General features: G+C 48.6%; 1 protein-coding gene and 1 long non-coding RNA gene across 20 annotated transcripts in view; one reads left to right on the top strand and one right to left on the bottom strand.

The window, feature by feature from the left end:
- Positions 1-2,834: 2,834 nt before the first annotated feature.
- The window catches only part of PPFIA4 (PTPRF interacting protein alpha 4), a 53,506-nt gene continuing 33,759 nt past the window's right edge, over positions 2,835-22,581 (bottom strand). For 7 of the 17 annotated variants that reach the window (XM_043924707.1, XM_043924695.1, XM_043924694.1 and 4 more), the window contains 11 exons: positions 20,656-20,752; positions 20,076-20,157; positions 19,330-19,530; positions 18,597-18,659; positions 17,979-18,005; positions 16,093-16,268; positions 12,509-12,606; positions 11,677-11,852; positions 9,471-9,539; positions 5,625-5,799; positions 2,835-4,768 (listed from right to left, as the gene is read on the bottom strand). In XM_043924707.1, coding sequence (XP_043780642.1) covers positions 4,632-4,768; positions 5,625-5,799; positions 9,471-9,539; positions 11,677-11,852; positions 12,509-12,606; positions 16,093-16,268; positions 17,979-18,005; positions 18,597-18,659; positions 19,330-19,530; positions 20,076-20,157; positions 20,656-20,752 — 1,301 coding nt within the window. In that variant the 3' untranslated portion in view covers positions 2,835-4,631. The other 10 variants (XM_043924700.1, XM_043924705.1, XM_043924702.1 and 7 more) reach the window with 10 other exon arrangements.
- LOC122708326 lies at positions 5,080-22,552 on the top strand. 3 transcript variants are annotated; one of them, XR_006345121.1, is made up of 5 exons: positions 5,080-5,150; positions 9,364-9,553; positions 19,701-19,891; positions 20,223-20,352; positions 21,862-22,552. It is a non-coding gene; the product is annotated as an uncharacterized LOC122708326 (long non-coding RNA). The 3 variants fall into 3 exon arrangements; XR_006345120.1 differs by lacking the exon at positions 21,862-22,552 and adding an exon at positions 20,805-20,922; XR_006345122.1 differs by lacking the exons at positions 5,080-5,150; positions 21,862-22,552 and adding exons at positions 5,377-5,507; positions 20,805-20,922.

The raw sequence follows: 22,581 nt of genomic DNA, 5'->3' as shown, positions 1-22,581 counted from the left end.
TCAATTGGAACTTGAGGTTGATATTCATAATCTTACAAATGAACAGTTCTCAGCAATGGCTATTAGGGTTGATTGTCAAGTATTGTCATTGTATACTTATTTCTTTCTCAGTCTTTAAGTCCTTAAGCCTCCCACCTGGAAGAAACAATTTGCTGGAATTTCACATGTGTGAACGGCAAAGTTTTGTCAAACTGGAGCCTAGACTCACTCATTATTTTCACAGGATAAACATTTGTCATCAAAGCACAGAGGCTTTCTTTTCTTTTTTTTTTTAAATAGCAAAAAGGGGCAAAACTTTCTTTTTTTTCATTTTTATTTTTTCATTTATTTTTATTAGTTGGAGGCTAATTACTCTACAATACTGTAGTGGTTTTTGCCATACATTGACATGAATCAGCCATGGATTTACATGTGTTCCCCATCCTGAAACCCCCTCCCACCTCCCTCCCCATCCCATCCCTCAGGCTTTCTTAAATTAATAAACACCTAACTTCCACATTGAATTACAGATAAAACTCCAGTTAATGAGTAATGAGTGATAGTTCTTTAGGGAAATTAGCTTAAATTTGGTCTCCAGTGGAAGAACCTGCAATAAATCAAACAGGCTTAATTAAATGCTGCCTAATAATGAACTTTAGGGAATCTGCTAGAATGAAAAGATAAGAATTATTTGAAGTTGATATACCAATTGTCAGTGTGTAGAGAGGAACTTCTTGGAGTGCTTAGATAATTAGTATGAATTGCGGAACACTTAAAGTATTATTTGCTGCACTTTAATAAACATCCTTGGGTATCTAACTTCTTAGAGTAGCCTCATTGTCAGTGAAAATCCTTTTAAAGTGCTGCAGGTGGTTGGACCAGCTGGAGAGGGAGGTGAAGGAGGTACAATAGAGGGTGAGAGAAGAGAAGCCCCCTCAGTTCAGTTTTACTATTTCATGGATAAGACCTAACATGTCACATCCCCTGGACTTATCTGAATTCCAGGCTTCTGGGCTCCAGGCTAGGCCTGAGACACCTGGAGGCGAGCTAAAGCTCAGGAAGAACTGAAGGGGTTGGGCTAGGGTCTTGGCTAGGGATGCACCACCTAGACCTAGATGGGAATCCCAAACACCACAGTGATTATGGCTGTGCCTCACCCCTCAGCCACATGCAACCACCAAATCCAGATTCTCTGCCTCTCACTATGCTGGGTACATTCCTAAGAGGAGCAAAGAAAAGTGTTCAAGGGAAGAAATCTAGTCTTCTTTTTCACAAATGCTGATAGAAACACAATGTCGGGGTCTCATCCATCTCAAATGCAGCTTGTCCAATATCAAGTTCACATTTCCACATAAGCCTGTTTTATCTACATTTCCCACCCCAGTGGATGGCAATGTTGGGAAACAGTAGTTTTCCTGAAATCCTTCAGATCTCACTCCTTAAGCCAGCTGGTCACCAAAGCTGGTCAACTGTACCTTTCATCATTGAGAGGGTAGTAGGGGACCCCCAGAGGCTTGCAGGCACTTAGGCCAGCAACTTCCCTTGCCTGTTTGGCCACCCTCAATCAAAGGTTGCTTTGTCTTGCTCTCACCCTGCCATCTGTGCCCAGGGACTCTACCATCCCATATCATTGGTGGAATGGTTCCCCTTGAAGAAGATACAAGGCCGTATGATGCTGCCATCAGGGACTGCACCATTCAGGTGAACAGAAGAAAGAAGGCTCCATGAGGAGCACAGGAACCAAGTACCGTGGGAGTGGTACAGATGCCGGCGTCTGAGAAAGGGGGCTGGGGCGGCTTAGCCTCAAGGTAGGGGCTTACGCTCACTTAAAAGAAGCGAGTACACTGGTAGTGGGTCAGAAGTTTTAACAAACTTCCACATAGCTGTATCATACCAGTTACATGGTCTCAGCTTTACAATTTTCTGTTCTATAAAATGGTGATGATGACACATCACAGGGTTGTGAAGATTTAATGAGCTAATACATTTATCATGCTTAGAATAGTGTCTGGCACAGAAAAGTTCTCAATTTTTAGTAATTTAATAATAATCCTCATAAAAACCCTCTGAGATAATGTTGGCTCATTTATTCATTCAAGTATATTCATCTAGGGACACATGAGATCAACAGATTCCCTTAAAGGAGCTTCCTCACAGCCCTGTGGGAAAGACTAGAGAGGACAATGACTATGCAGAATCATGGTGTGCACAGAGTGCCAGGGTCAAAAAGGGTTGCTGGCTACCTAATTCTGCGGAGGAGAGGCAGGCAGTGCCTCCCAGGGGATGCTTGAAGTGGGTCTGGAGAGTTCATAGCTGCAAAGGCAAGAAAAGTATTTGTACTGCCTTCTGGTGACGGGGCTGGATAGACACACTTCTGAGTTAAGCTGACTCAAGATTGGTGAGAGGGAGAGAGGGTACGGGAAAAAGTCACGATAGCCTCTTGTCCTGCCCCAAGGACTTGAATCTCAGATCTAGAGGTGCTGGGGAGTTGCTACATAACTGAACAGCAGTGATACGACTGATGGGTGTTTAGGATAAGTAGCTCTGGCATCAGTGTGAAAGGCTATGAGGATAGTGAAGCAGGTGTGTACAGAGGAAGAGAAGGAAATAAATCAATCCCAGCAGTTAGGACTCCTTACTCCTTTTCCTATATTACCTTGGAACAAGTAACCCAACCATTAACCTACCAATTCCATGGTTACATAAGTAAATAGAAGGTCACTAACTACAAGTTTGAAAAACTCTGATATTTACATTCCAGCATACAGCAGCCCTTAGGACTGTGGAATAAGCTAGATGTATCAGGTAAGCTTGAAGTTTTTTTTTTTTAAAAAAAGACCAGAGCCATGTGTATGTTGTCTCAAGACCAGTTTATTTATTGGTATATATACACCCACACTCAACACTCATATACACCCACCCATCCACCCATTCTTGATGCATGGAGCCAGTACAGTGCTGAGAAGGGACCTGATAAGACACAGGAAGCTGGGGGGGGGGGCGGGGGGGGGGGCTGCGGTATGGGTCACTGGTGACTCTCCAGATAAAAAATATATTGATGGTGAGGCAGAAGATACACCAAGACAAGAACCTTCCATCACTGTATGCATAACTTCGCTGAAATACATCCCAAGATACTCTGAACAGACCTGGATCCTGCTAGCTGCTGCCTTATGACATAACCAATTAAGATAGGGTTAAGTTGCAGAGGAGAAGCTGGGACTGAATTTCCCACTTAGCCAGCCCATCAGAGTTCCCTGAAGCAATCAGATGGCCTTATGGTCTCCAACTGTGAGTTCATCAATCACAGGAATCTGGGGCTCTTCCATAATCTTAACATGCATTACCCAGAGACCGGGGCTCTTTCTCTCCATCCGACTTGTTTTCTGCTCAAGAACACCTCCAGCTCCACTGCCAGTGGCCTGACAGACAGGAAGGGCAGGCAACAATGAGAGCAAGGGCAGGTGAGGATCTTGCCCAGACACATGGAAGCCCACCCAGCCCCAGCACTCTGCAGCAGAAGGCTGGAAGTGAGGCATTGCCCCAGGCTCCATCACTCCTTCTAGACGGGGTTCTGACCCCTCATCCGACCTGCTGGACTAGCCCCTACTCAGACCCAAATCATCAGCTTGCAAACTAGCTGCTCAGCCACCTGAAGATTGGCACTGCACTGGCCCCTCTCCAGGTAACATGACCCAGGTACTTTTCCTCTCCTCTCACTAGAAGCAGCTCTGGGTTCCATCAACTCACCCTAAATTTGGGTTCCAAACACTTTCAAGCATCTTGACAGGAGGAGTATGTGGGTGAAGAAGGAGAATTTATTGGAAATGACATTCCTACCAAACCAGGACCTACATCCCTCAGCCCTAGATGCCACCATGCTGCTGGGGCAAGCAACTGAGACTGGGCAGGTCTCAGGAATTTCTGGAGGCAGCCCCTGCACACCAAAAGCACCTTGAATGAAGCGTGACAGTTTGGGGACAAGCAGGAGAATGGCAGTCTTCAACAACACTGGATTTCCTGGACCTAGGACATGATTCACTAAAGGGGAAGCTTTATTTTCCTGCTAGGAGATCAGGGGGAGGAAGCCTCAGATTACCCTTTTCCCAAACCAGATTTTAAGGTCAACGTATTAATATATACTCAATCCACTCATTAGGTACATTTTTGAAGGGCTGGGGTTATCAAAGAAGTGGGTCAGAGGGGGATATCAAGGGAAGAAATACTGGGCACATAGCTGGCAGCGCATGGTTAGCTCTGTTCTGCCCCAGAGCCAAGATCCTTCTCCCACCAGCCCAGCAGCAGCTCTACCCTAGAGCTGGGGCAGGAGGCAATTCCCACTGCCACTTGGGCTTAGAGCTACCACAGGACATCGGACCTCCCTCTAGCTGACCTGCCTGCAACCTCTCACTGGGCAGGAGGGCTGAATTTCCCCATGCTTATGTTGATGTTTGGGATTCAACTTAAACCAGGGCCTAGAATCTCCATCTGAGCCTTCCTTCTTCCCAGGTTCATCATCCTGAGGAAGAATAGGGCCGTCTACATCTCCTCCTAGCCCCCAAAGAGGTCCTGAAGGTGAGGCAGCAGCTACAAGGTGCGGATGAGTCGGGGGAGGGAAAATGGTGGGGGTGCCAAAAGCAGACGTAGACCATCTAGTGCATCCAAGAGACAGACAGAAACCAGAATGCCAAGTAACTCAAGCAATAAGTCTGAAGCTCCCTTTCCTTGGAAGGGCCACCCCAGCCCTTGGTGCTGCGTCCTGGTCTCCGGTGGAGTGTGCAGTCCAGACCTGTTAGATGCAGAAGACGGAAGGCGGAGTCCATCTATCTCCAGCTGCCTTCCTCTCCCTGCCGCAGACCCACAAGCACGGACGACCTGGCTGCCTCACACCACCAGGAGACCCGGACACATCCCAGAGAGCCTTACGAGGGACACACGGTGGACTTGGGGTAGCGGGATGCTGAGGGGTAGACGAATATATTCTGAGAGAGGAGACTAAGAGCTCTGGGAGTTAAGGGGAACCAGCAGGACAGCAAGGTCTATCCGAGCCTGTGATACCAAGCAGGAGGAAGCTGGCCTTGCGGGGGCTGTGGCTAGTCCCGGAAGGCGGAGAGCATGTGTCCGTAGAGATAGTGGGAGCGAGCTGAGAGAGAGAGAAAGGCATTTGCACGGTGAGTTGGGAGCGATCCCCTGGGAGACGGGTTGCAAGGTATCTGCGGCGTGCTTGCAAGCGCGAAGCACCCAAGGCCTGAGAAAACAGGAAGGGCAAGCGGGACAGTGGGTGCGAGCAGCGCTGGAGCAGCAGGGCCGGCCCGCCAGCCACAGGCGCTGGGAGGCCTCGAGCCCAAGGACGGCGGGCCGCGGAGCGCCTGCGCCCCGGGCCGGGCCCCCTCACCCCAAGCCACGGGCACAGCCGCTAAGGACCAGGGGTGGGAGGCGGGCTCAGCAGGAGTAGGTCCGCACTGCTGGCGTCTCCAGTCTCCGCGCCCCCGCCGTCCGGACAGCCGCCGGGGAACGCAGAGCGAAGGGTTAGTGAGCGCACAGCTAGCAGGTGGGGCCCTCCCGCCCGGAGCGGCACGCCCCGCCTCGGCCTCGCCTGAGCGCCAGAGCCGGCCCTGCCCTGCCCCGCCCCGCCTGCCCCTCACCTTCAGGCATGATCTTCTTCGGCGGGGGTGGAGGCGGCACGGGCCCCACGGCGGACGTGCGGAAGGCTGCCGGGAGTGTGTCGGCCGCGGCGCTGAGCGGGGCGCGGCCGTGCGGGTCCCGCGGGCGGAAGCGTTTCCTCCAGGAGGGCGCGCGGCGGAGTCCTTTTTCTTCCCCCTGCACGGGGGTGGGGGTGGGGAGCGGGCGCGCAGAGGCCCGGGGCTAGGGCGCTACAGCCGCCCTCCCTCCCTGCCTGGGAGGGCAGGCAGTGCCTGTTCTAGGGGCACCTTTCCCTTCAGAAACAAGAGAGCAAGGTCACGTCCCATTTCCGGCCCTCAGCCTTTCCCTGTGGAAAATGACTGAACGAAGAGGATGGCTCCGGAGAGTCCTTGCGATTCTGAAGTTCCCTGTCTCTAGGCGAGGTGGGGTCCCCTCTGTTTGAATCTGACATCCTGCAGTTTAACTCAGTTTCCCTGTCGCCTCAATCATCTCAAAGTGGGCTTGGGATGCCCACTGACCTTTAAGGTATTCCTCCTCTCAGCCTCATGCATGGGAAGTGGTCACCAGCCAGCCTCCGTGCACTCCTTCCTGCCCTTCTGGAGACTCATTCTGGCTGCAGCCCCAGTGTCCTGGAGGAGTGCTGGGTCAGGAGCCAGGAGACCTGGCTTCCATTTTACTAGCTATGTGACCCTCACAGGTGACCTCTCTGAGCTTCACTTTCATTATCTATAAATGTGCAGGCTGCCTCTCCCCTGGGATCCGGGGAGAGCAGTGACAGGGCTAGGTCAGGTAGATGGCCAATCTGAACAGGCTCCTCCAAGGAGGCAGTGGACAGCCCCCTGCTATCTGCCTGCTCTATTGCCAGCCAAGTCTCCAAAATAACTAATTCTGCCAAAGGGCACCCAGAGCCATAACCCTACAGGATGTCCCTCTGCACAAGCCTCCCAACCCACCCTTTGGAGCCCACATCCACCCTCCTTGGCAGCCATGCCTAAAACCCCTCAACCCTTGTGTTGGCAGAACTGGTGCAGATAGAGTGCTACCAGCCGGACTGAGAGACACCAACCCACCAGTTCTCACCTCAACAACCTCTCCCAGCCCCATTAGGTTTGCTTCTCCTGCCCCAAGTAGGGCAAATGTTCCCATCAGTTCTTAGCACGTTGTATCTCTGTCATAGCATTTTAAAATGTACTGATGAGATTATGTCATCAATTTATTTCTCTTCTTCTTGTCTTCCTTTCTCTCCCCCACCTCCACTTTCAAATTCTAATCTTCATGGGACAGAGATTTTGTTCTTTTGTTTCAACCAATATATTCCCCAGCTTCTGAGTAGTGTCTGGGAACACTGTAGGCACTCAATAAATAATTGTTAAATGGCAGCTGGCTCCCTATGCACACATCCCATCCCTGAGTTTATGAGGAACTTTCTTCATCATTTCTGTCTTCCCCATGACCTTTTCCTTATCCTAGTCCTGAGACCCTTCTCTTCTGCCTGCTTTCTCTCCATTTCCACCTTCAGCCAACACTAAGGTCTTGTTTCTGTTTTTCTCCCCTGTCCTCTAACATTCAGGTGTTCTTTCTGTTTGCCATCTCCTCATCTCCCTTGAGTCCTGCTATCCACGGACAGGAGAGCTGGATCTAGCCCTCCAGGGCCTTAAAACTTGAGAAGGGAAACCGAGAATCAGAACTGTCAGAGAACACAGCTCCAAGAGACAGCCCAAGATTGCTTATGATGTGCTAGATGGCTGGACAGGAGGCGGGCTCTTGGATCTGCAACCTCCCCCCTGCCACTCCCCCACAGCCCCAAATCTCATATTATTCATGGGACTTGGCCTTCTACTTTAAGCTTCCTTTTAAAGAATCAGTTCTTTCCAGCCCTACACCCAGCTGCATCCCAGAAAGCCCACTACATTGCCAAGATAATATCACCTACTCAATAACTCCACCTCAATGTCTGAAGCCTGGTATCTCCACTTTTAGGAGGCAATGGAATGTAGGAAAAAGAATACAGGAATCAGATACACTTTTGCTCCAGTCTTGCTCTGCCACATACCAGCCTATGACTGTAGATAAGTTACCTGTGACAGCAAGTTATCTCTTTGATCTTCAATCTCATCTGTAAGATGGGATAATAACCTGTCTCATGTGATTATTACTAGCATAAAATAAAATGTCTGCCATCACTTCACTACCATGCTTTGCCCAATGCCTGGCCCAGAGTAGGCATTCAAAGACTATTTTTGTCAGGATTGAAGGAGTAAAGAGCTTTCTAAATTATAAAGCATCATTCAAAGATTTATGAGAAAACTATATCAAAGAAAGCCTAGATCCTGGTGTATGGGAAATAAGTAGGAAGGTCCTCCTTGCAGGGGCATTGGGAAGATTCAGATCTCAGAACGGGGACACCTAGTGGGGTTTGGCAGTTTATCTCCTTGTGTGTGTGTGTATATGGTAAATAACACACTCCAAATTTCAGGGTACCTCTATGAAGAAAACACCCCTTTACAAATTCTGTGTGTTTCTGAGTGTGTCCTATCTACCCAGGCAGAGTAGTCATTCCACAAACAGGTTTTATCTCTGTTAAACCCAACCAAGAAAAGACTAACTGATAAGTAGATAATGCTAATGGTGTCCCATAAGGAGGCCCAGAAGTCTAAAGAGAGGCACTGATGGGGGTAGGGGTGCAAACAAAGGGAAGCTGCACAGAAAATGGGAATCAGCAGATCTGACTGAAGATGGAGAAATTAAAAATAAATAGTCTGGGCTCTTTTTTAACTTGTTTGGAATCAAGGCAGCTAAGGTGGACCTGATCGGGAGGGCAGGCAAGGCTGATGATAGGAAAGTGAGTAGGGAGGAGGAAGGGGAGACGAGGCAGGCACTGAGGGGACTGTGTCCTCAGGAAACCTGTGTGTTAGTGGGCATCTCTTACAGAAGCATTATGGCCAGAGCTTAGGAGTGTGCCCAGAAACAGTCCAGCCTAAACTTGAGAGGAAGGCCTGACAAAATCTAGTTGGAAGGGACTGCTTCTTCAGTGACCAGGGTATATGAGTAAAACTAGAGGGGAAGCTGGGATGATGGCAGCCTGGGCCATGTGTTTAACTATGTCACACTGAACTGAGGGACATGTGAGCAAACCTGTCATTGAATGACCTCAGCATAACAATCACACTGCTGGACAGGTTGGAAACTTTATGAACAGGCTGGAGATGTGCTTTGCTGACAACACTGAAAAGAGGAGGTCTAAGAGATATAGTCAGAGAAGGCAGTGGCACCCCACTCTAGTACTCTTGCCTGGAAAATCCCATGGACGGAGGAGCCTGGTAGGCTGCAGTCCATGGGGTCGCGAAGAGTTGGACACGACTGAGCGACTTCACTTTCACTTTTCACTTTCATGCACTGGAGAAGGAAATGGCAACCCACTCCAGTGTTCTTGCCTGGAGACTCCCAGAGACGGAGGAGCCTGATAGGCTGCTGTCTCTGGGATCGCACAGAGTTGGACATGACTGAAGCAACTTAGCAGCAGCAGCAAGAGATACAGTAAAAGGTATGATCCCAAAGAGATGGCCTTTGGGGGAAACCTCTGAGCTTCTGTAGTTAGGAGGTTTGGGGCACAGAGTTCGAAAATGCTAGAGGTTCAAGGAAGGAGTTTCATAGAGACTTCTCTAGGCCTATTGCTAGGCATGTTTCTGCCTCCTCAACCCCCTGACATCATCCCCATCCTCTATGGCTGTCCTCTTTTAGGTTACTCCACCAGTCATCAACCCAAGGAAAGAAGAACTCATGAACTTCAATGAACCAGCAGTGACCACCAAATCTTCAAGGTCCCCAGTTCACAGCCAGGTACTCACATCATCCAGCTTCCGGTCTGTGCCCAAAGCCAACAGGTTGTTGAACTCTCTCTCCAAAACTTGGCGTGCCTAGAGTCCACAAGGTGAGAGAGGGGGAGTAGGGAGGGGCTATAGTTAATGACTTCTAATACCATCTTTCACCTGTTTCCTACGGAGTACAAGGGCGGAGATGGGGTTTTCCCATTGGCCTTTGATACTGTTCCTTTAGGCCTGACCTTGGTGTCCTCCTACAAGTGAAACTGTAAACCTTAGGATTTTTTCCTATGGCGCTAATTAGAAAACTATAATTAAAAAAAAACAACAACTATAGAACACATGGATGGACAGGCTTCACCTACTGGGGGAAAAAACCAACAGTTTGTCTGTAAGGGAATATCATGGCATACTACCACTCTGAAGGGGTAAATATGCATGGAGAGCATGGATAATAAAGATTTAATTTATTTAGATTATATAAATGTATTTTGTGAGGTTCCAAATAAACAGTTTAACTTAGGAGACTGCTCAGTCATGGATATCGGTAGCCCTTATGCTGCGTGGGGCATAAAGGCCTTCTGTAGGCCTCCTAGTACCTTAACTCACTAGGAGATTTGAGAAATGCCAGAAACAAGGAAGTTTTCAAAATTGCCGCCAGATATTTTTAACCATTTTTAATGAAGGATTCCATACTGGATCAGATCCTACTTCCCTTAATAGCTAAGCTAAATGAATGGGTCAGAAAAATAAGAATGGTTAGAGAGCAACAGAGGGGTAGCCCTGCTACTGTTTACAGATGGACTGCTACCCACAAAAGCTGGATGCATGTAGAGACAGGAATCAAGACAAAAGCCCATTTCTGAGTAGAAAACACTAACCACAGAATTCTGTGAGGACAGTCTTTGTTGGTAATGGGAACATAATATTTTTATAAATGATCAAAAAGGAGATGCACAGTTAATTTTCAAGTATCCAGATGACACTGTTCCCCTGGGTGGTGAAAAATGACTATGAAGCTGTATAAGTGGGCAAGAAGGCGACCAGTGAAGCTGGAGGTGGACATTCATGTAGAAATTGCATTTTGTGGGGAAAATCTCAGCTCTTCCTGGAGAACAAGGGGAATCTGTGCGATCCATTCTGACTGGTGGGGATGGGTCACTGCAAAGAGACTACAGGACACCCTGGGCTTGTGTGCTGCCATCACCCCTAAAAGGCCAATACACCACCAAAGTTACGAGACAGTTCAGCACCACCTTGCACAAGCAAAAACTCGTCTGTTCCCAGAATAGCTTGTGCAGCTCTGGTGGCTGAATTTCAGAAGATAGATGACAGCTGCAAACAGTCCAGACAAGGGTAGCTAAAATGATAAGGGCATGGAAACAAGTCTATATGAGAAAGGCTAAAAGAATTAAGACCACTCTGTCTGGAGAGACAAAGCCTCAGACCCAGAGGTAGCACAATCAGGGTTTATGAAATGACAGAAAGTAGAACTAGTCAAAAACAAACATCTCTACCAAATCACAGACAATTAGGATGAGGCAGTTCTCGTCCCCAGGGGAAGCCCAATGTGAGTTACATGTAGGAGAAATAAAATCAGGAAGTACTTTACACAACAGGTAGTAATTCTAGAGTCCATTATCCACAGGAAGTTAAAAAGGTCAAACATAAATAAGTTCAAGAAAATTTAGATATATTATTAGATGATAGCTCCATAATAAATATGAAATGTAATGGAAGGAGATGTCTAATCTTTTGAGCTGTTGACAGGGAGACAAAGCCTTGGCATGGAGAAGCTCTGGGCTATGTTATTTGGTATAATTAGCTTTCTTAAACCTAGGGACCCAGAAGCAGATCCCTAGGATGGGAAACAAAGGAGATACAGGTTCTCTGGTCTTTTTGGGCCCTAGGGCTAGGGCTATTCGTTTTCCTCTATGAATAGTCAGGTCAAAAAAGCAAGTCGAGGAGAAGTCTCAACTGCAGTGACGTAGCTGGGAGGAGACGGAGGTGCCCACTGCAGTGGCACCAGGCCTGTGCTGAGCGTGTTCTGTTAGTGAAGAATACTTCTTTCCTAGGGAACTTGGTTATGCACAAGGACCACTTGGAAGTTTGAGGACATTGTGATGCCCTCTAGGACAGGCCTCCCACCAATCCAGAAACCTATGCATATCAGAGGGAGAGAAAGCAAGAGGAAAGGGAGACCGAGATTGAGACTGATGACAAGGATGCCCACCTGGGTATTTTGTGTGGGTATCTGGAGAACGAGGGCCAGTGTGTTGTGGTCAAAGTTCTCATCCAGGGCCAGCAAAGCGCCATGCACACCACTCTCATGGAGGTTTCCTGCGTAGTCCCGGAGCCCAATAGATTGGACCCAATGAACTACCTGGTCATTGGTCCAGACCAGCACATCTGGAGGGTGGGGGCAGAAAAGGAGCAGAGACAGGTGTGGCCAAGGCCTCTCTAGGGACAGAAATGTAGGTTCCTGGACCCAGAGCCCCAGTCGACCCTGTTTGTCTTGGCTCCTACCCACTCCCACCGCCCTCAACTTTCCACATCTTCTTTCTGTCCTCCCTGGCACCTGAGCTCTTGGAGAACCATCCCATACCACTCCATTCTTGCCAGGCTGCAGGTTCAGGCCAATAGGCTTTCTCCCCAGAGCCCCTGTATCAGGCATCCCCTGTCCCTAGGCAGGAATGGCCCTTTTCTTAGTCTTTCTACCTCCAGGGTCTCTCCTAAGACTTGCCTTTCTTTCTGGTCAAACCCTACCCACAGCACCGAGTTCTCTGAGCACTTTCTCACATCCTTGCATTTGTCTGGTTGGTGGCCCTGTCTTGTGTGTGGGGTGGGGACTGTTGCAGCTGCTTGGGCAGGGGCTGTTTCTTCTCCAACAGATGGCAGCATCCTCTGGGCAGAGCCTGTGTCTCCCTCCAGGCTCTGCCTTCCCTCTCAGGTTTGGATCTCCTCTCTTCCCACAGCCAGAGGCCGGGTCCTTGCGGCAGGCCCTCGTCCCCCCAGGCTGCTTCCACAGCCCTCGGCGGAGGCTCCACCGAACCCGACAGGCTTACCCTTGATCTCATGCTGGCTTTCCTCCCGCCGCTTCTCCAGCTCCTTCCGGTCATAATTCAGCCTCTTCAGGCACATGATGCCATACTGAAGACTGGTTCTGCAGGCACACAGCTCCCCTGAGCCAGAGCCTCAGTGGGGTCACATTTCTACCTCCCTTGCCCCATATCCAGCACCAGTCACAGCACATCAAGACCTACATCCTCCAGCACAAAGAGCATCCCCGCCTGCTCCTTCTCCGCCTTCCCCAGGGCTTAGACATGATCCATTCCAGGCTTACTTCCCTCTCGCTGCCTACCCTACCCATCTTCCCTCTCAGCCAGAGCTTGACTGATGAAGGAAGGTTCTTTGAATGATAGCAACATGTCCCTCCCTTTCCAGGGTTTGAAATGACAAAGACCCCTGGGATACTCTTTTGTGTGCCCATTTCATTGAGTCCCTAAAACGGCCTATGGTATGACCTTCCCCTATACTGACAGCCCCGCTGTTCCTCAGACACGGCAGGTTTGCTTGGCCTCTGTGCCTTGGGGCCTTTGCAGTGGCTGCTCCTTTTGACTGTGACATCCCTCCCCCTTAGACTGCTACATGGCTCACTCTCCTGTCTCCTTTAAGTTTTTGCTCAAATGTATTTCAAGTTGAGTAGTTACCTTGTCCACCTGATTTAAAACTGCATCACCAGCATCACCCCCAGCCCATATTCCCAACCCACCTTACTCTGGTCTAATGTTTTTCCTACCACCTTTTATCTATTAATATTCTTCATACTTATAATTCCTTGCTATGTCTCCCAGTTACAATGTAACTGGGAGTTTTGTTTTGTTCACTGATGTATCTTAAATCCCTAGAATGGTGCTTTACACAGTCCATAAATGTAAACATCATAAATGCTAAGTGGATTACATGAAATAATTCACATATACTATTAAAGTACTTTACACTATACCTGGTACATAGTACGTACTCAGTGAAAAATGATTAAGCCAGGCCAAAACCCAAAAACTGTAGAAGGGACCCCACACACTATCAGTCCAAGTTCCAACCTAATGCAGGCTTCACCTCTTTAGCAACCTTCTGAGTATTATGAACACCTGTGCCTGAACACTTCTGGTGACAGGGAACTCACTACCTCTCAATGCAGCTCATTCCACCTTGAGCAGCTTTCCTTGTAGTGTTCTTTAAACTTGAACACTACCCTGTCATTCAGCCTTTCTGGATTTTATCATCTATAAAGTGGAGGAATAAAATAGGTCTCTCCCAACTCCAACTGCTTTTGACTATCATTGACGTCATTACTTTGTGAGATTGAGTTATGCTGGATTGCTCCCTACTTTTCTTACCTCAGTTCTACCCAGGTAGCCCATCTGCCTAGAAGAAAATCCCTTATAGCTCAGAGACACCATTTCTAGGAACTGTTTTCTGGCTCATGCCCTTTAAGCCTTTTGGTCCCCTGGAAGGAGGGCAGATGCACACAGACCTCCTAACTGGAAATGCCTCTGTCTAATTGCAATCTTACTATAATTTCAATTCAGTTCCTATGACTTTCAAAAAGCTGCTGTATGGTGTAGCAGAAATATAAAGCCCTTCACGTCAGGTCAGCCTGGGTCTGAATGCCGGCTGTGGCACTCTCCAGCTGAGTGGCACTCGGCATGTGTGAAATGGGGGTTGTCCTTCTCCTGCAGAATCACCATGAGCATTAAAGGGGATCCTGTCTGATAGGGTTTAGCCCAGCCCCTGAAATATAAGAGGCACTCAACAATGGTACCACTCTTAGGAGGACACTGCTGATTATTGTGCGTGTGTGTTCTATCAAAATTGGAGATTCTCATGGAAACCTGCCCGATAGAATACTATGGTCTAAGGAAGAGAGCTCTCAGTGAGGTGTCAAGAAAGAATGTTGGCCCCATTCTGCAGCCACTTGACTGAGACCTGGTGACATTCAATCTCTATTGGACTTGTTTTCTCCATCTGTGAAAGAAGTTTTTAAATATCCCTTCCTCATTGTTAAAAAATTTTAACTTAAAAAACATTTTTTTAAAAGATGAGAATATGCTTATGAAACACTGAGTGGAATGAAAGCAGTTATAGACATAACTGAGGTAGTAAGGAATGTAGACATGCTTCATTAACTCTGAAGTACCAACGATCTGGGGCTGCGTCTGGAACCGTGTGTATAGGCTGAGAGTCTCTCCTGGGACCTGGGCAAAGGGTCAGAGGAAGACTTCCATAAGGCTGGGCAGGGCTGGGCTACCGGATCCTGAAGCAGCCGAGGCACATCCCAGCTTGGTGGGCAATGGCCCTTCTCTCCCCAGCCCCATCAATCACTCAGCGGGGACAGGTGCAGCTAGGTCTGGCAGCCTCCCAGACTGACAGAGACGAAAGAGCGCCTTTCAGCCCCAGCGGTGAGGGGGGAGGGCAGACACAGCTGAGGGCCCCAGCACAGGAGGTTCTCCAGCATGGTGACAAGAGAATTGGGTTTGCGTCGGGAAACTTGCATTCTGATAGTATCCCTGAGTGACCTTGGGCAGCTACTCCTTTCTATGCCTCAGTTTCCTCACCCATAAAAATATGGAGGCTAACTAATCTCTTCCAAATATAATTTGTTCTTTATGAGTTGGAGAGACCAAGGGACACCTGCAGTCCAAATAGAACCTTGAAAAGCCACACACTCTCAGCTGTAACCTTTGACACATTAACCACTCAAGGCTATAGACCTGGCTCAGGTGGCTGGTATGATGTGAAGCTCAATGTTAAAAAGGACTTCCTAAAAACTATAAACTCCTGGAACTATTACCACCTACTTTACTCTCCCATGCAAATGCCAGCTGGGGTCAAGCATATATTTCAAATGAGTGAAGCAGGCTGGAGGGGCTGGGAGGACCTGGGGGATACCTATGTTTTAGGAGGGCTGCCTCCCTAGCTCCAGCTGGTTGTTTCCATGATCCTGTTTTTCAGGAGAAGCCGGACATCCAGAATTCTGTGTAATATTTCCTAGTGTTTAAATGTTGGCAACTAAAGTCATAATTTTAAAAATATAAGGTAGGCCAAACAAAATACATTAGTGAGCCAAATTCCGCCCTCAGGCTACCAGTTGGTGATCCCCACTGCAGACACTTTTGCACAGATCTGTCAACAAAGAGAAGAACACTGGATGACTTCCTGGACAAAAGGATGTATGTTTAAAGCTGAGAGGCTCAGATCTAGAATGTCAGCAGAGCAAGAATTCAGACAGAACCTTCCTCTGATCTTGTAAGGAATCAGGCACCTAAAATGGATGCTGGGTTCAATATGAGTCTTCTCGGGATACATGTAGGGAATTCACCAAGCCCAGTGACAAGAAATTAAATTCATATCTATGAGGAAATTTTTCCAAGTGAAGCTAAAAAGAAATGACTGTGTTTTATGAGCTGGAGGTGAGAGGATTAAACCCTCAAATTGCAGTGGAGACAAAGATTTGACTTTCCCTAAATGGAGATCTGTCACTATCCCAAACTGGTAAAGAAAGAAGCACCTCTATTCCTGGAGACAGACCCCCAGAACTGGGGGAGACCTGTGCTGGGAGGTGGCCTTGGGTTCCAGCCTGGCTCACCGGTGGGAGCTGTCCACCATCTTCAGGTGGACCCGCAGGTCCTTCTTGGTGAGGTGATCCAGCATGCGAGCATCCACGAGGCACTCCATGAAGTAGCTGCGGTACTGGGGGAGCCCCAGGCTGGGGAGCCACTGGTTCCCAATCCACTCGTGGTTCATATCCCCATAGACCAGGGTCTGGAGGACAAGATGGAGGAGGATGGGGGCAAAGGCAGTGTCAGCAGGTTGCAGCTAGCATATAGTTGAGAGAAACCTTACTCCAATTCAATAAAATCTCAGCTTACTTTCACTGAGAGGCTGGTATATGTGGGAGGTGGGGATTTTTAATGGAATTTTTAAAATCCTGAAATGTTGTATTTACACTCACTTATCAATTATCTACAGTAATGAACAGAAGCATCTATCTAGGCAGCAAATAATAGGAAATCCTTCCCATCAACTTTGAAAGGCATTTGTGGTGCTGTAAGGCAGACTTGCCTCCCTGATTAGTCAGCCACAAGCCTGCTAAGTCAAAGGGTCAGGCTGCTTTACAGAGAACCTGCAGAGTGGCTAAGAAAGCCAGTCTTTCTTGGGAAACTGTCTTCATATGGTCCACAAGGGATTGTGTTTGACTAAAGATGTAAAAAAAAAAAAATGAAGTAAGGTGAGCTGCGCCTGAATAGCCAGCGCTCTTCTCTAAGGCTTGTGGTCTCTCCAGAAATCCTCTAGGTCCTTTGTATGCTGCCTCCCCACCCCCCAACACAGCACGTGCACCACCCCTACCCAGTCTGGTTCTGAGAGGCCTGCTCCAGTTAGCCACTGCCTCCTGCCTTGCAGGCAGGGACCTCTCTGACCATCTATCCTTAGAAGGAATTTTAATGGCAACCCCCATCACTCTTTCCTTACCTAATCTGATTTTTTTAGAAATGAAAATTTTATCTTCATTATCTTTTATAAAAATAGTTGATGCATATAAAATATATGCAGCGTATGTTCATTGTGAAGCATAAAAATGAAGTTAACATCCATCCACTGCAGCCTCCATCCCTGTGTCTTCCCCAGCTTGTGTCCTGCTCCCTTGAGAGGAAACACCTCTACTGAGTTTTCTATCATTCCCCTGCTTGAGAAAATGTTTTATTTGTTCTTATGGTCACTGATGTGTACTTCTTTAAATAATATAATTACATTTGCTTGGTTGTGAGTTTTAAGAGAAAATCTTTTGGGGACTTACACTTTTCACATTACACTATATGTGTGAGTCATTTATTTCCTCTGCTGAACAGAGTTTTACTGTGACAATATACTGTAACTGATCAGTCCAGTCTACTATTGCTGCTGTTGCCCAGTAGGTATAAACAGTGCTGCTCTGTGCTTCATTTTAATTCATGGCACTCATATCTACCTGACGTACTGTCCATTTATTTGTTTATTTACTGTCTATCTCTCCACTAGAATATAAACCCCAGGAGGCTAAGTTTGCTTACTTCTGTAGAGCAAGGCCTAATACCTAGTAGCTGCTCAATAAATCCTTGCTAAGTGAATGAATGAAAGCCCTTTGCTAAGCTCACCAGGGGTACCCCCGAGAGGGTCAGGAAGAGGAAGAGGATTCATACAAATGATCTCAATGCTCCTGGGAAGGGTGTCAAACTGAGGGGAAGAGGCAGGCATGCTGGGGGCACAGCCATCCAAGGCTCCTCACCTGCCATGGTAAAAATCAGAGGTAACGAAAGGGGACTGAGGAAGGAAGGAGGTGGGGCTTCAGCAGAGGAGAAAACCTGTGCCCAGGGCTCTTCGTGTGAAGAGCGACCTAAAAGACCAGGGCTCAGAGTCCTCCAGGAGCAAACCTGCTGGGAGAACACCACCCCAAACTGCTGCGGGTTGGTTCTGAATGAGGGGACAGGGTCTTACCTGAGCCCAGCTTCCCTCCTCACTGTCCTGGGAACAAGTGCAGCATGTCAGGGGGAAACAGGCAAAGTCAAGAAACCTGGCAGCCTCCACCCACGGCCCCATCAGGAAGAAAGAGCAGACACCCCACCAGCAGGATGGGTGACTAGGGAAAGCTTGCTGGGATAGTTTTAGCACAGAAGGCTGGTGCACATGCCTGTGTTTGCAGGGAAAGGGGATCAAATGTGTGTGTGGCAGAATCACAGCCAGCCATGTTCCCAGGTCCTCATCACCCTCCCTGTTCCTCCCAAGGATCCAGTGCAAGGGCAAAGACTGGCTTCATGCCTGTAGTGGGGCAAGATGCTCCCAAGCCTTCTGCAGTACATCAGGAGCCTAGCGTGAGCCTGTGAGCCCCCTGGGATGCACCCCCACCCCCACGAACTGTTTCCATTCTCGCTTCTTTCCCACCAACCCACCACTCTGAGAGCAGAACTCCATCAAACATCAGGGATCCCAATCTTTCAATACAATCTCAGGGGGTTCTATCAGCTGCAGCCGCCTTTGACTTCCTATAACCTTCCCCTCATCCTCATGCAAGTCATCAGTCCTAACCCCAGACCCGGGACCCAAGGCCTGACTCACTGTTTTAGTGGATGTTGCCAGAGTTTCCATCTCTTCATGGGTGACCCAGACATTCCCAGAAGACTGCAGGCAGAGAAGAAACCCAGCTGGTCCTGGGTAGGGGTGTCTAGGCTCCCCATTAGGCTGAGAGCCCCAAGGACAAGGACAGAACTGCCTTCCCCAGGTCCTACCACAGGCCCAGCCCAGAATTCTGCATCTGGCTCTGAGCAGCTCTCTTTTATCACCGTGTCTGCACTGTTTAGCACAGTGTCTGGCACATAGAAGTATTCAGCAAATGTTTTCTGAATGAATATGAATAAATGGTGTGAATCTGGTATATGGACTGACCCAATCACAGAGATGGACCACAGTGAAAGATTTCATCTAGGCCTCTATGGAGAAGTTTACATTCTTCTGGAAAGGTTGGAGGGCCAGAATTTACAAATGCCCTATTCCCTCTGCTTCCCACAAAGGCCCTGTTTGCAAACTCTGCCCAAAGATCTAGAATTACTGGCAGAGGAAGAATTGGGGAGATGGAGCTCATGGGCGATATGTGGGAGGCAGCGAATTAGACCTACTGAGATCCTGCTGAATCAGTGCTACCACCTCTTGGAGGCCAGGTGGGACCCTCTGTGGGGACAGGAAGTAAGGGGCAGGACTCAATGCTACCATCTTCCCAATGACCCATGGGAAACTTTGCAGACACTATTCTGGGGCTTCTGAAAATATTCTAGGTGAGGGAGAGGCCACTCACAGTCCTAGAGGTGGGCGGGGCAGAGGGGCTGGTCAGTGACACCATCTCCTGGATGGCCAGCCGGAGCTTGAGACGGTGCAGGGCATTGCTGATGCCAATTTCTCGCTGGATCTCTGTGTCTGATAGGGCTGACATGATGGCGCCACTCTTGACGTTGGCCCGACAGGCTGCCACATACCAAGCAGGCATCCCCACCCAGAGCTGCAGATATGAGGCACAGAGAGTAAATTCAGCCCCTTCTCTGAGATCTGGGCTTCACTCAATACTGATAGGCAATGGTCAGCCCTCATCCATGGTCCCAGAATAGCAAATGCAGAGCAGAGGAATTTAGACATGATGACCATCACCAAATGCTTTTTCTCATTTTACAGGTGAAACCTCTGAAGCCTGGGAAGGTGAAGGGATTTTACCAACACTGCATGGGTGATCAGCTCCTGGGGATAGCTATAGGAAAAGTGAAACCACCTGTGAAAGCCTTATGGCTCAGTGATGATTAATTCCCAGACTTAGCCACCTGAGAAACATCAGAATGTAACATCCATTATGTCCTCCAAAGTAACAGGTGTGTATGTTTGGGGAAAGGAGTGTTAGCTAAGTGCTAGATATGGCAATTGCACTTGGCAGGAGAGAAACATGCTGGGAAAATTTTAGAAATACCACCCCTCTGCCTAAGGAGTCCTTGTCCTTTCCCACGCATCCTTCCCACCAGACCCGAGTAGACTTGGACTCCCTTTGCCCAGGTTTACCTCTAGCCAGGAGACCACAGTAGGGCCGTCCCACTGGGCAAAGGACATTCCTTTTCTCCGGGCATCTTCAAGCAGCTGGTGTCTTTCAGGAAGAACAACAACAGACTCACTAGTCCTTTTTTCTTTCTCAACCATGCTTACTCTCAGGGACCATGGGTTCTGCCAAGATGTGGACTCCCATTACCCCAGCTCCCCATCACAGGACTGCCACCTTTGCTCTATGGCTGAAACAGCGTAACAGGAAGACATGAGGAGCAACACCTCTCCATTCCTAGAGGTGAGGGCTTTCAGTTTGTTTGCACATGGCCTGAAACACAGATATTTTAGTCTATTCTGTCAGAGATCCCAGGTGCTGGGTGGTAGCACACTTGTCTCCTTCTCCCAAAGCACCTTTGTCTCGTTGCTCAGGTCATCCTAACAACAATCTCCCAGCCCCCACTTAGACCAGGCCAACTCAGGCCCTTTATAGGGCCTTGCTGGGCTCTGACTGCCTGAGCTCAGTCCCACGGCAGTCCTAGGGGACGACCCCCTAGTGAAGGGCTGGACCCCACCCTGGCAGAGCCTAGCCTGTGGTTCTTACTTCTTCTTCAGCCTCCGGTCCTTTTCTGCCTGGGTTCCCAGCTTGGCAGGCACCATGGGCTCCTGCAGACCGAGCTCAGAGTCTGTTAGTAGTACAACTAGAATGGAAGAGACGGCGTATCAGCTAGGTCCTCTGCTTCTCCTCCCAAGGCCTGGGTCAGGACCGGAGAGCAGACCAGCAGGAGGCACCTCAGCACAGGAGAGCCCACGGGCCTGAGGGGACCACCCATTCTTCCTGGAGCCTCCACACAACATCCCTACAACCCGGCGGTCCCACAGTGGCATCAAGTGGGTCACCCCGAGCCCAAAGAGCCTTCCCCTGGGGCCTCGGCTCTGGAAGTGTTTTCCAGCCAGATGGTTAGAAGTTGTTCCACCCTAAGAGCAGCAGAATCCTAGCAGAACTTGTCCCTCCTCCAAACCAAGCTGCAAAGGAAACTCGGACAGCCAGAGTGGGCTTTGAGCTCAGCCAGGATTAGCCTGGCCTGGGCTGGGGTGGGCAAACAGGCATGCTCAGAGATGTGTGTCTGGGCCCCTTTCTCAGGGCCACTCACTTGCACAAATCACAAAAGGGAACATGCATGGTTCTGTCGTCTTCTGTTAAGGACCTCCTGAACTGATGCCAGAGTTCATGGCAGGGGCAGCATTGTAGAATTCATTTAAGTCCCAGTCACTTCTCACAAGTATAGAGGGGGCAGAGGGTAATCCAGAAATCAATCTGCAATGCTGTTTTAGGTTTAGGTGCCAACATGGTGTGGGGAACATAGGAAATTATAAGGCTTCAACACAAGATGCCTCTTGCACTGCCAGACCTTCTCAGCCCTGGCCCCTCCCATCTGTGGCTGGCTCCATAATGTATTTTGCAAAGCCCTTATGAGCTAGCCCCAGCCCAGGGTCTAAACCCACCTCTTCCATTTCTCCCACACCCCTCCCTCCCCACTCTGAAAAGATTCAGCTATGTACAAAACCCTCATACCCACGAATCTTTGTCTTTCTCAGACCCACCCCCTTCCCCTCTCACACACAAATGCTTCTTCTTGGCTAATTCCCACTTAGCCTTCAAGCTTCTTCCCAGGTGTTACCCAGCAGAGAAAGTCACTCCCATCACTCCTACTGCTCCATAACTGACCTGAGTTCCAGAAGCACCCAGAGCATATTGCTATCTTAATATTGTTTTGGAATCATCTCTTTATTTTTTCTTTTTCATTAGAAACGGAACTCCTTGAAGGAATGACTACTGCTCTGATACCTACTACGAAGCCTTGCTTACTATAGTAGTTAATAAATATCTGTTGAGCAAATAACTGAATAGATGAGGGCAATGAAAGGAGGAAGGGAGGGAAAGGAAGAAAGGAAAGAAGGAACAGTGGAAGGGACAGGAAGACAGCTAACACTTACTGTGTACCTACTACATGCCAAGCACACACTGGAACTTTATATTATCATAGAGGTGTTAATAATGCTACCCTTGCCCAAGTACTTACTTGACTACAGTGTCTACAAAGTTATGATTAGGCATTATGATATTTTGAGTCTTGGAGGCAAGATATACTAGGAATTAACAAGTGACTCTCCTAGGGAAAAAAAAATCCAAGAAATTTCTCCTGAAGGTCCTGAGCACAGTACACTAGAAAACCTCCAAACTGGAAGAAACCTCAGAGGCCCAACCTCACACTTGATACAGGAAGCCCTTCTGTGGTACACCAAATAAACAGCCATCCATCTGATGCCTGGCACTTCTCATGGCAGGAACTACCACCTCATGAAGCAGCCCTTCTAGCCGTGAAACAGCTCTGACAGAAAACTGCTTCTCTTGAGTGGAATCTCGGTGTCTGTGGCTTCTGCCCCCTGGTCCCTGGCAGAGAAGTCTGGATCCAAGGACACCCTCCTGCTTCTCCCCTACTCACACCCATTTACTATGATTAGACAG

This window comes from Cervus elaphus, chromosome 14 (assembly GCF_910594005.1).
Source record: "Cervus elaphus chromosome 14, mCerEla1.1, whole genome shotgun sequence".
NCBI classification, from domain to species: domain Eukaryota; kingdom Metazoa; phylum Chordata; class Mammalia; order Artiodactyla; family Cervidae; genus Cervus; species Cervus elaphus.
This window is presented reverse-complemented; position numbering and strand designations above follow the sequence as displayed.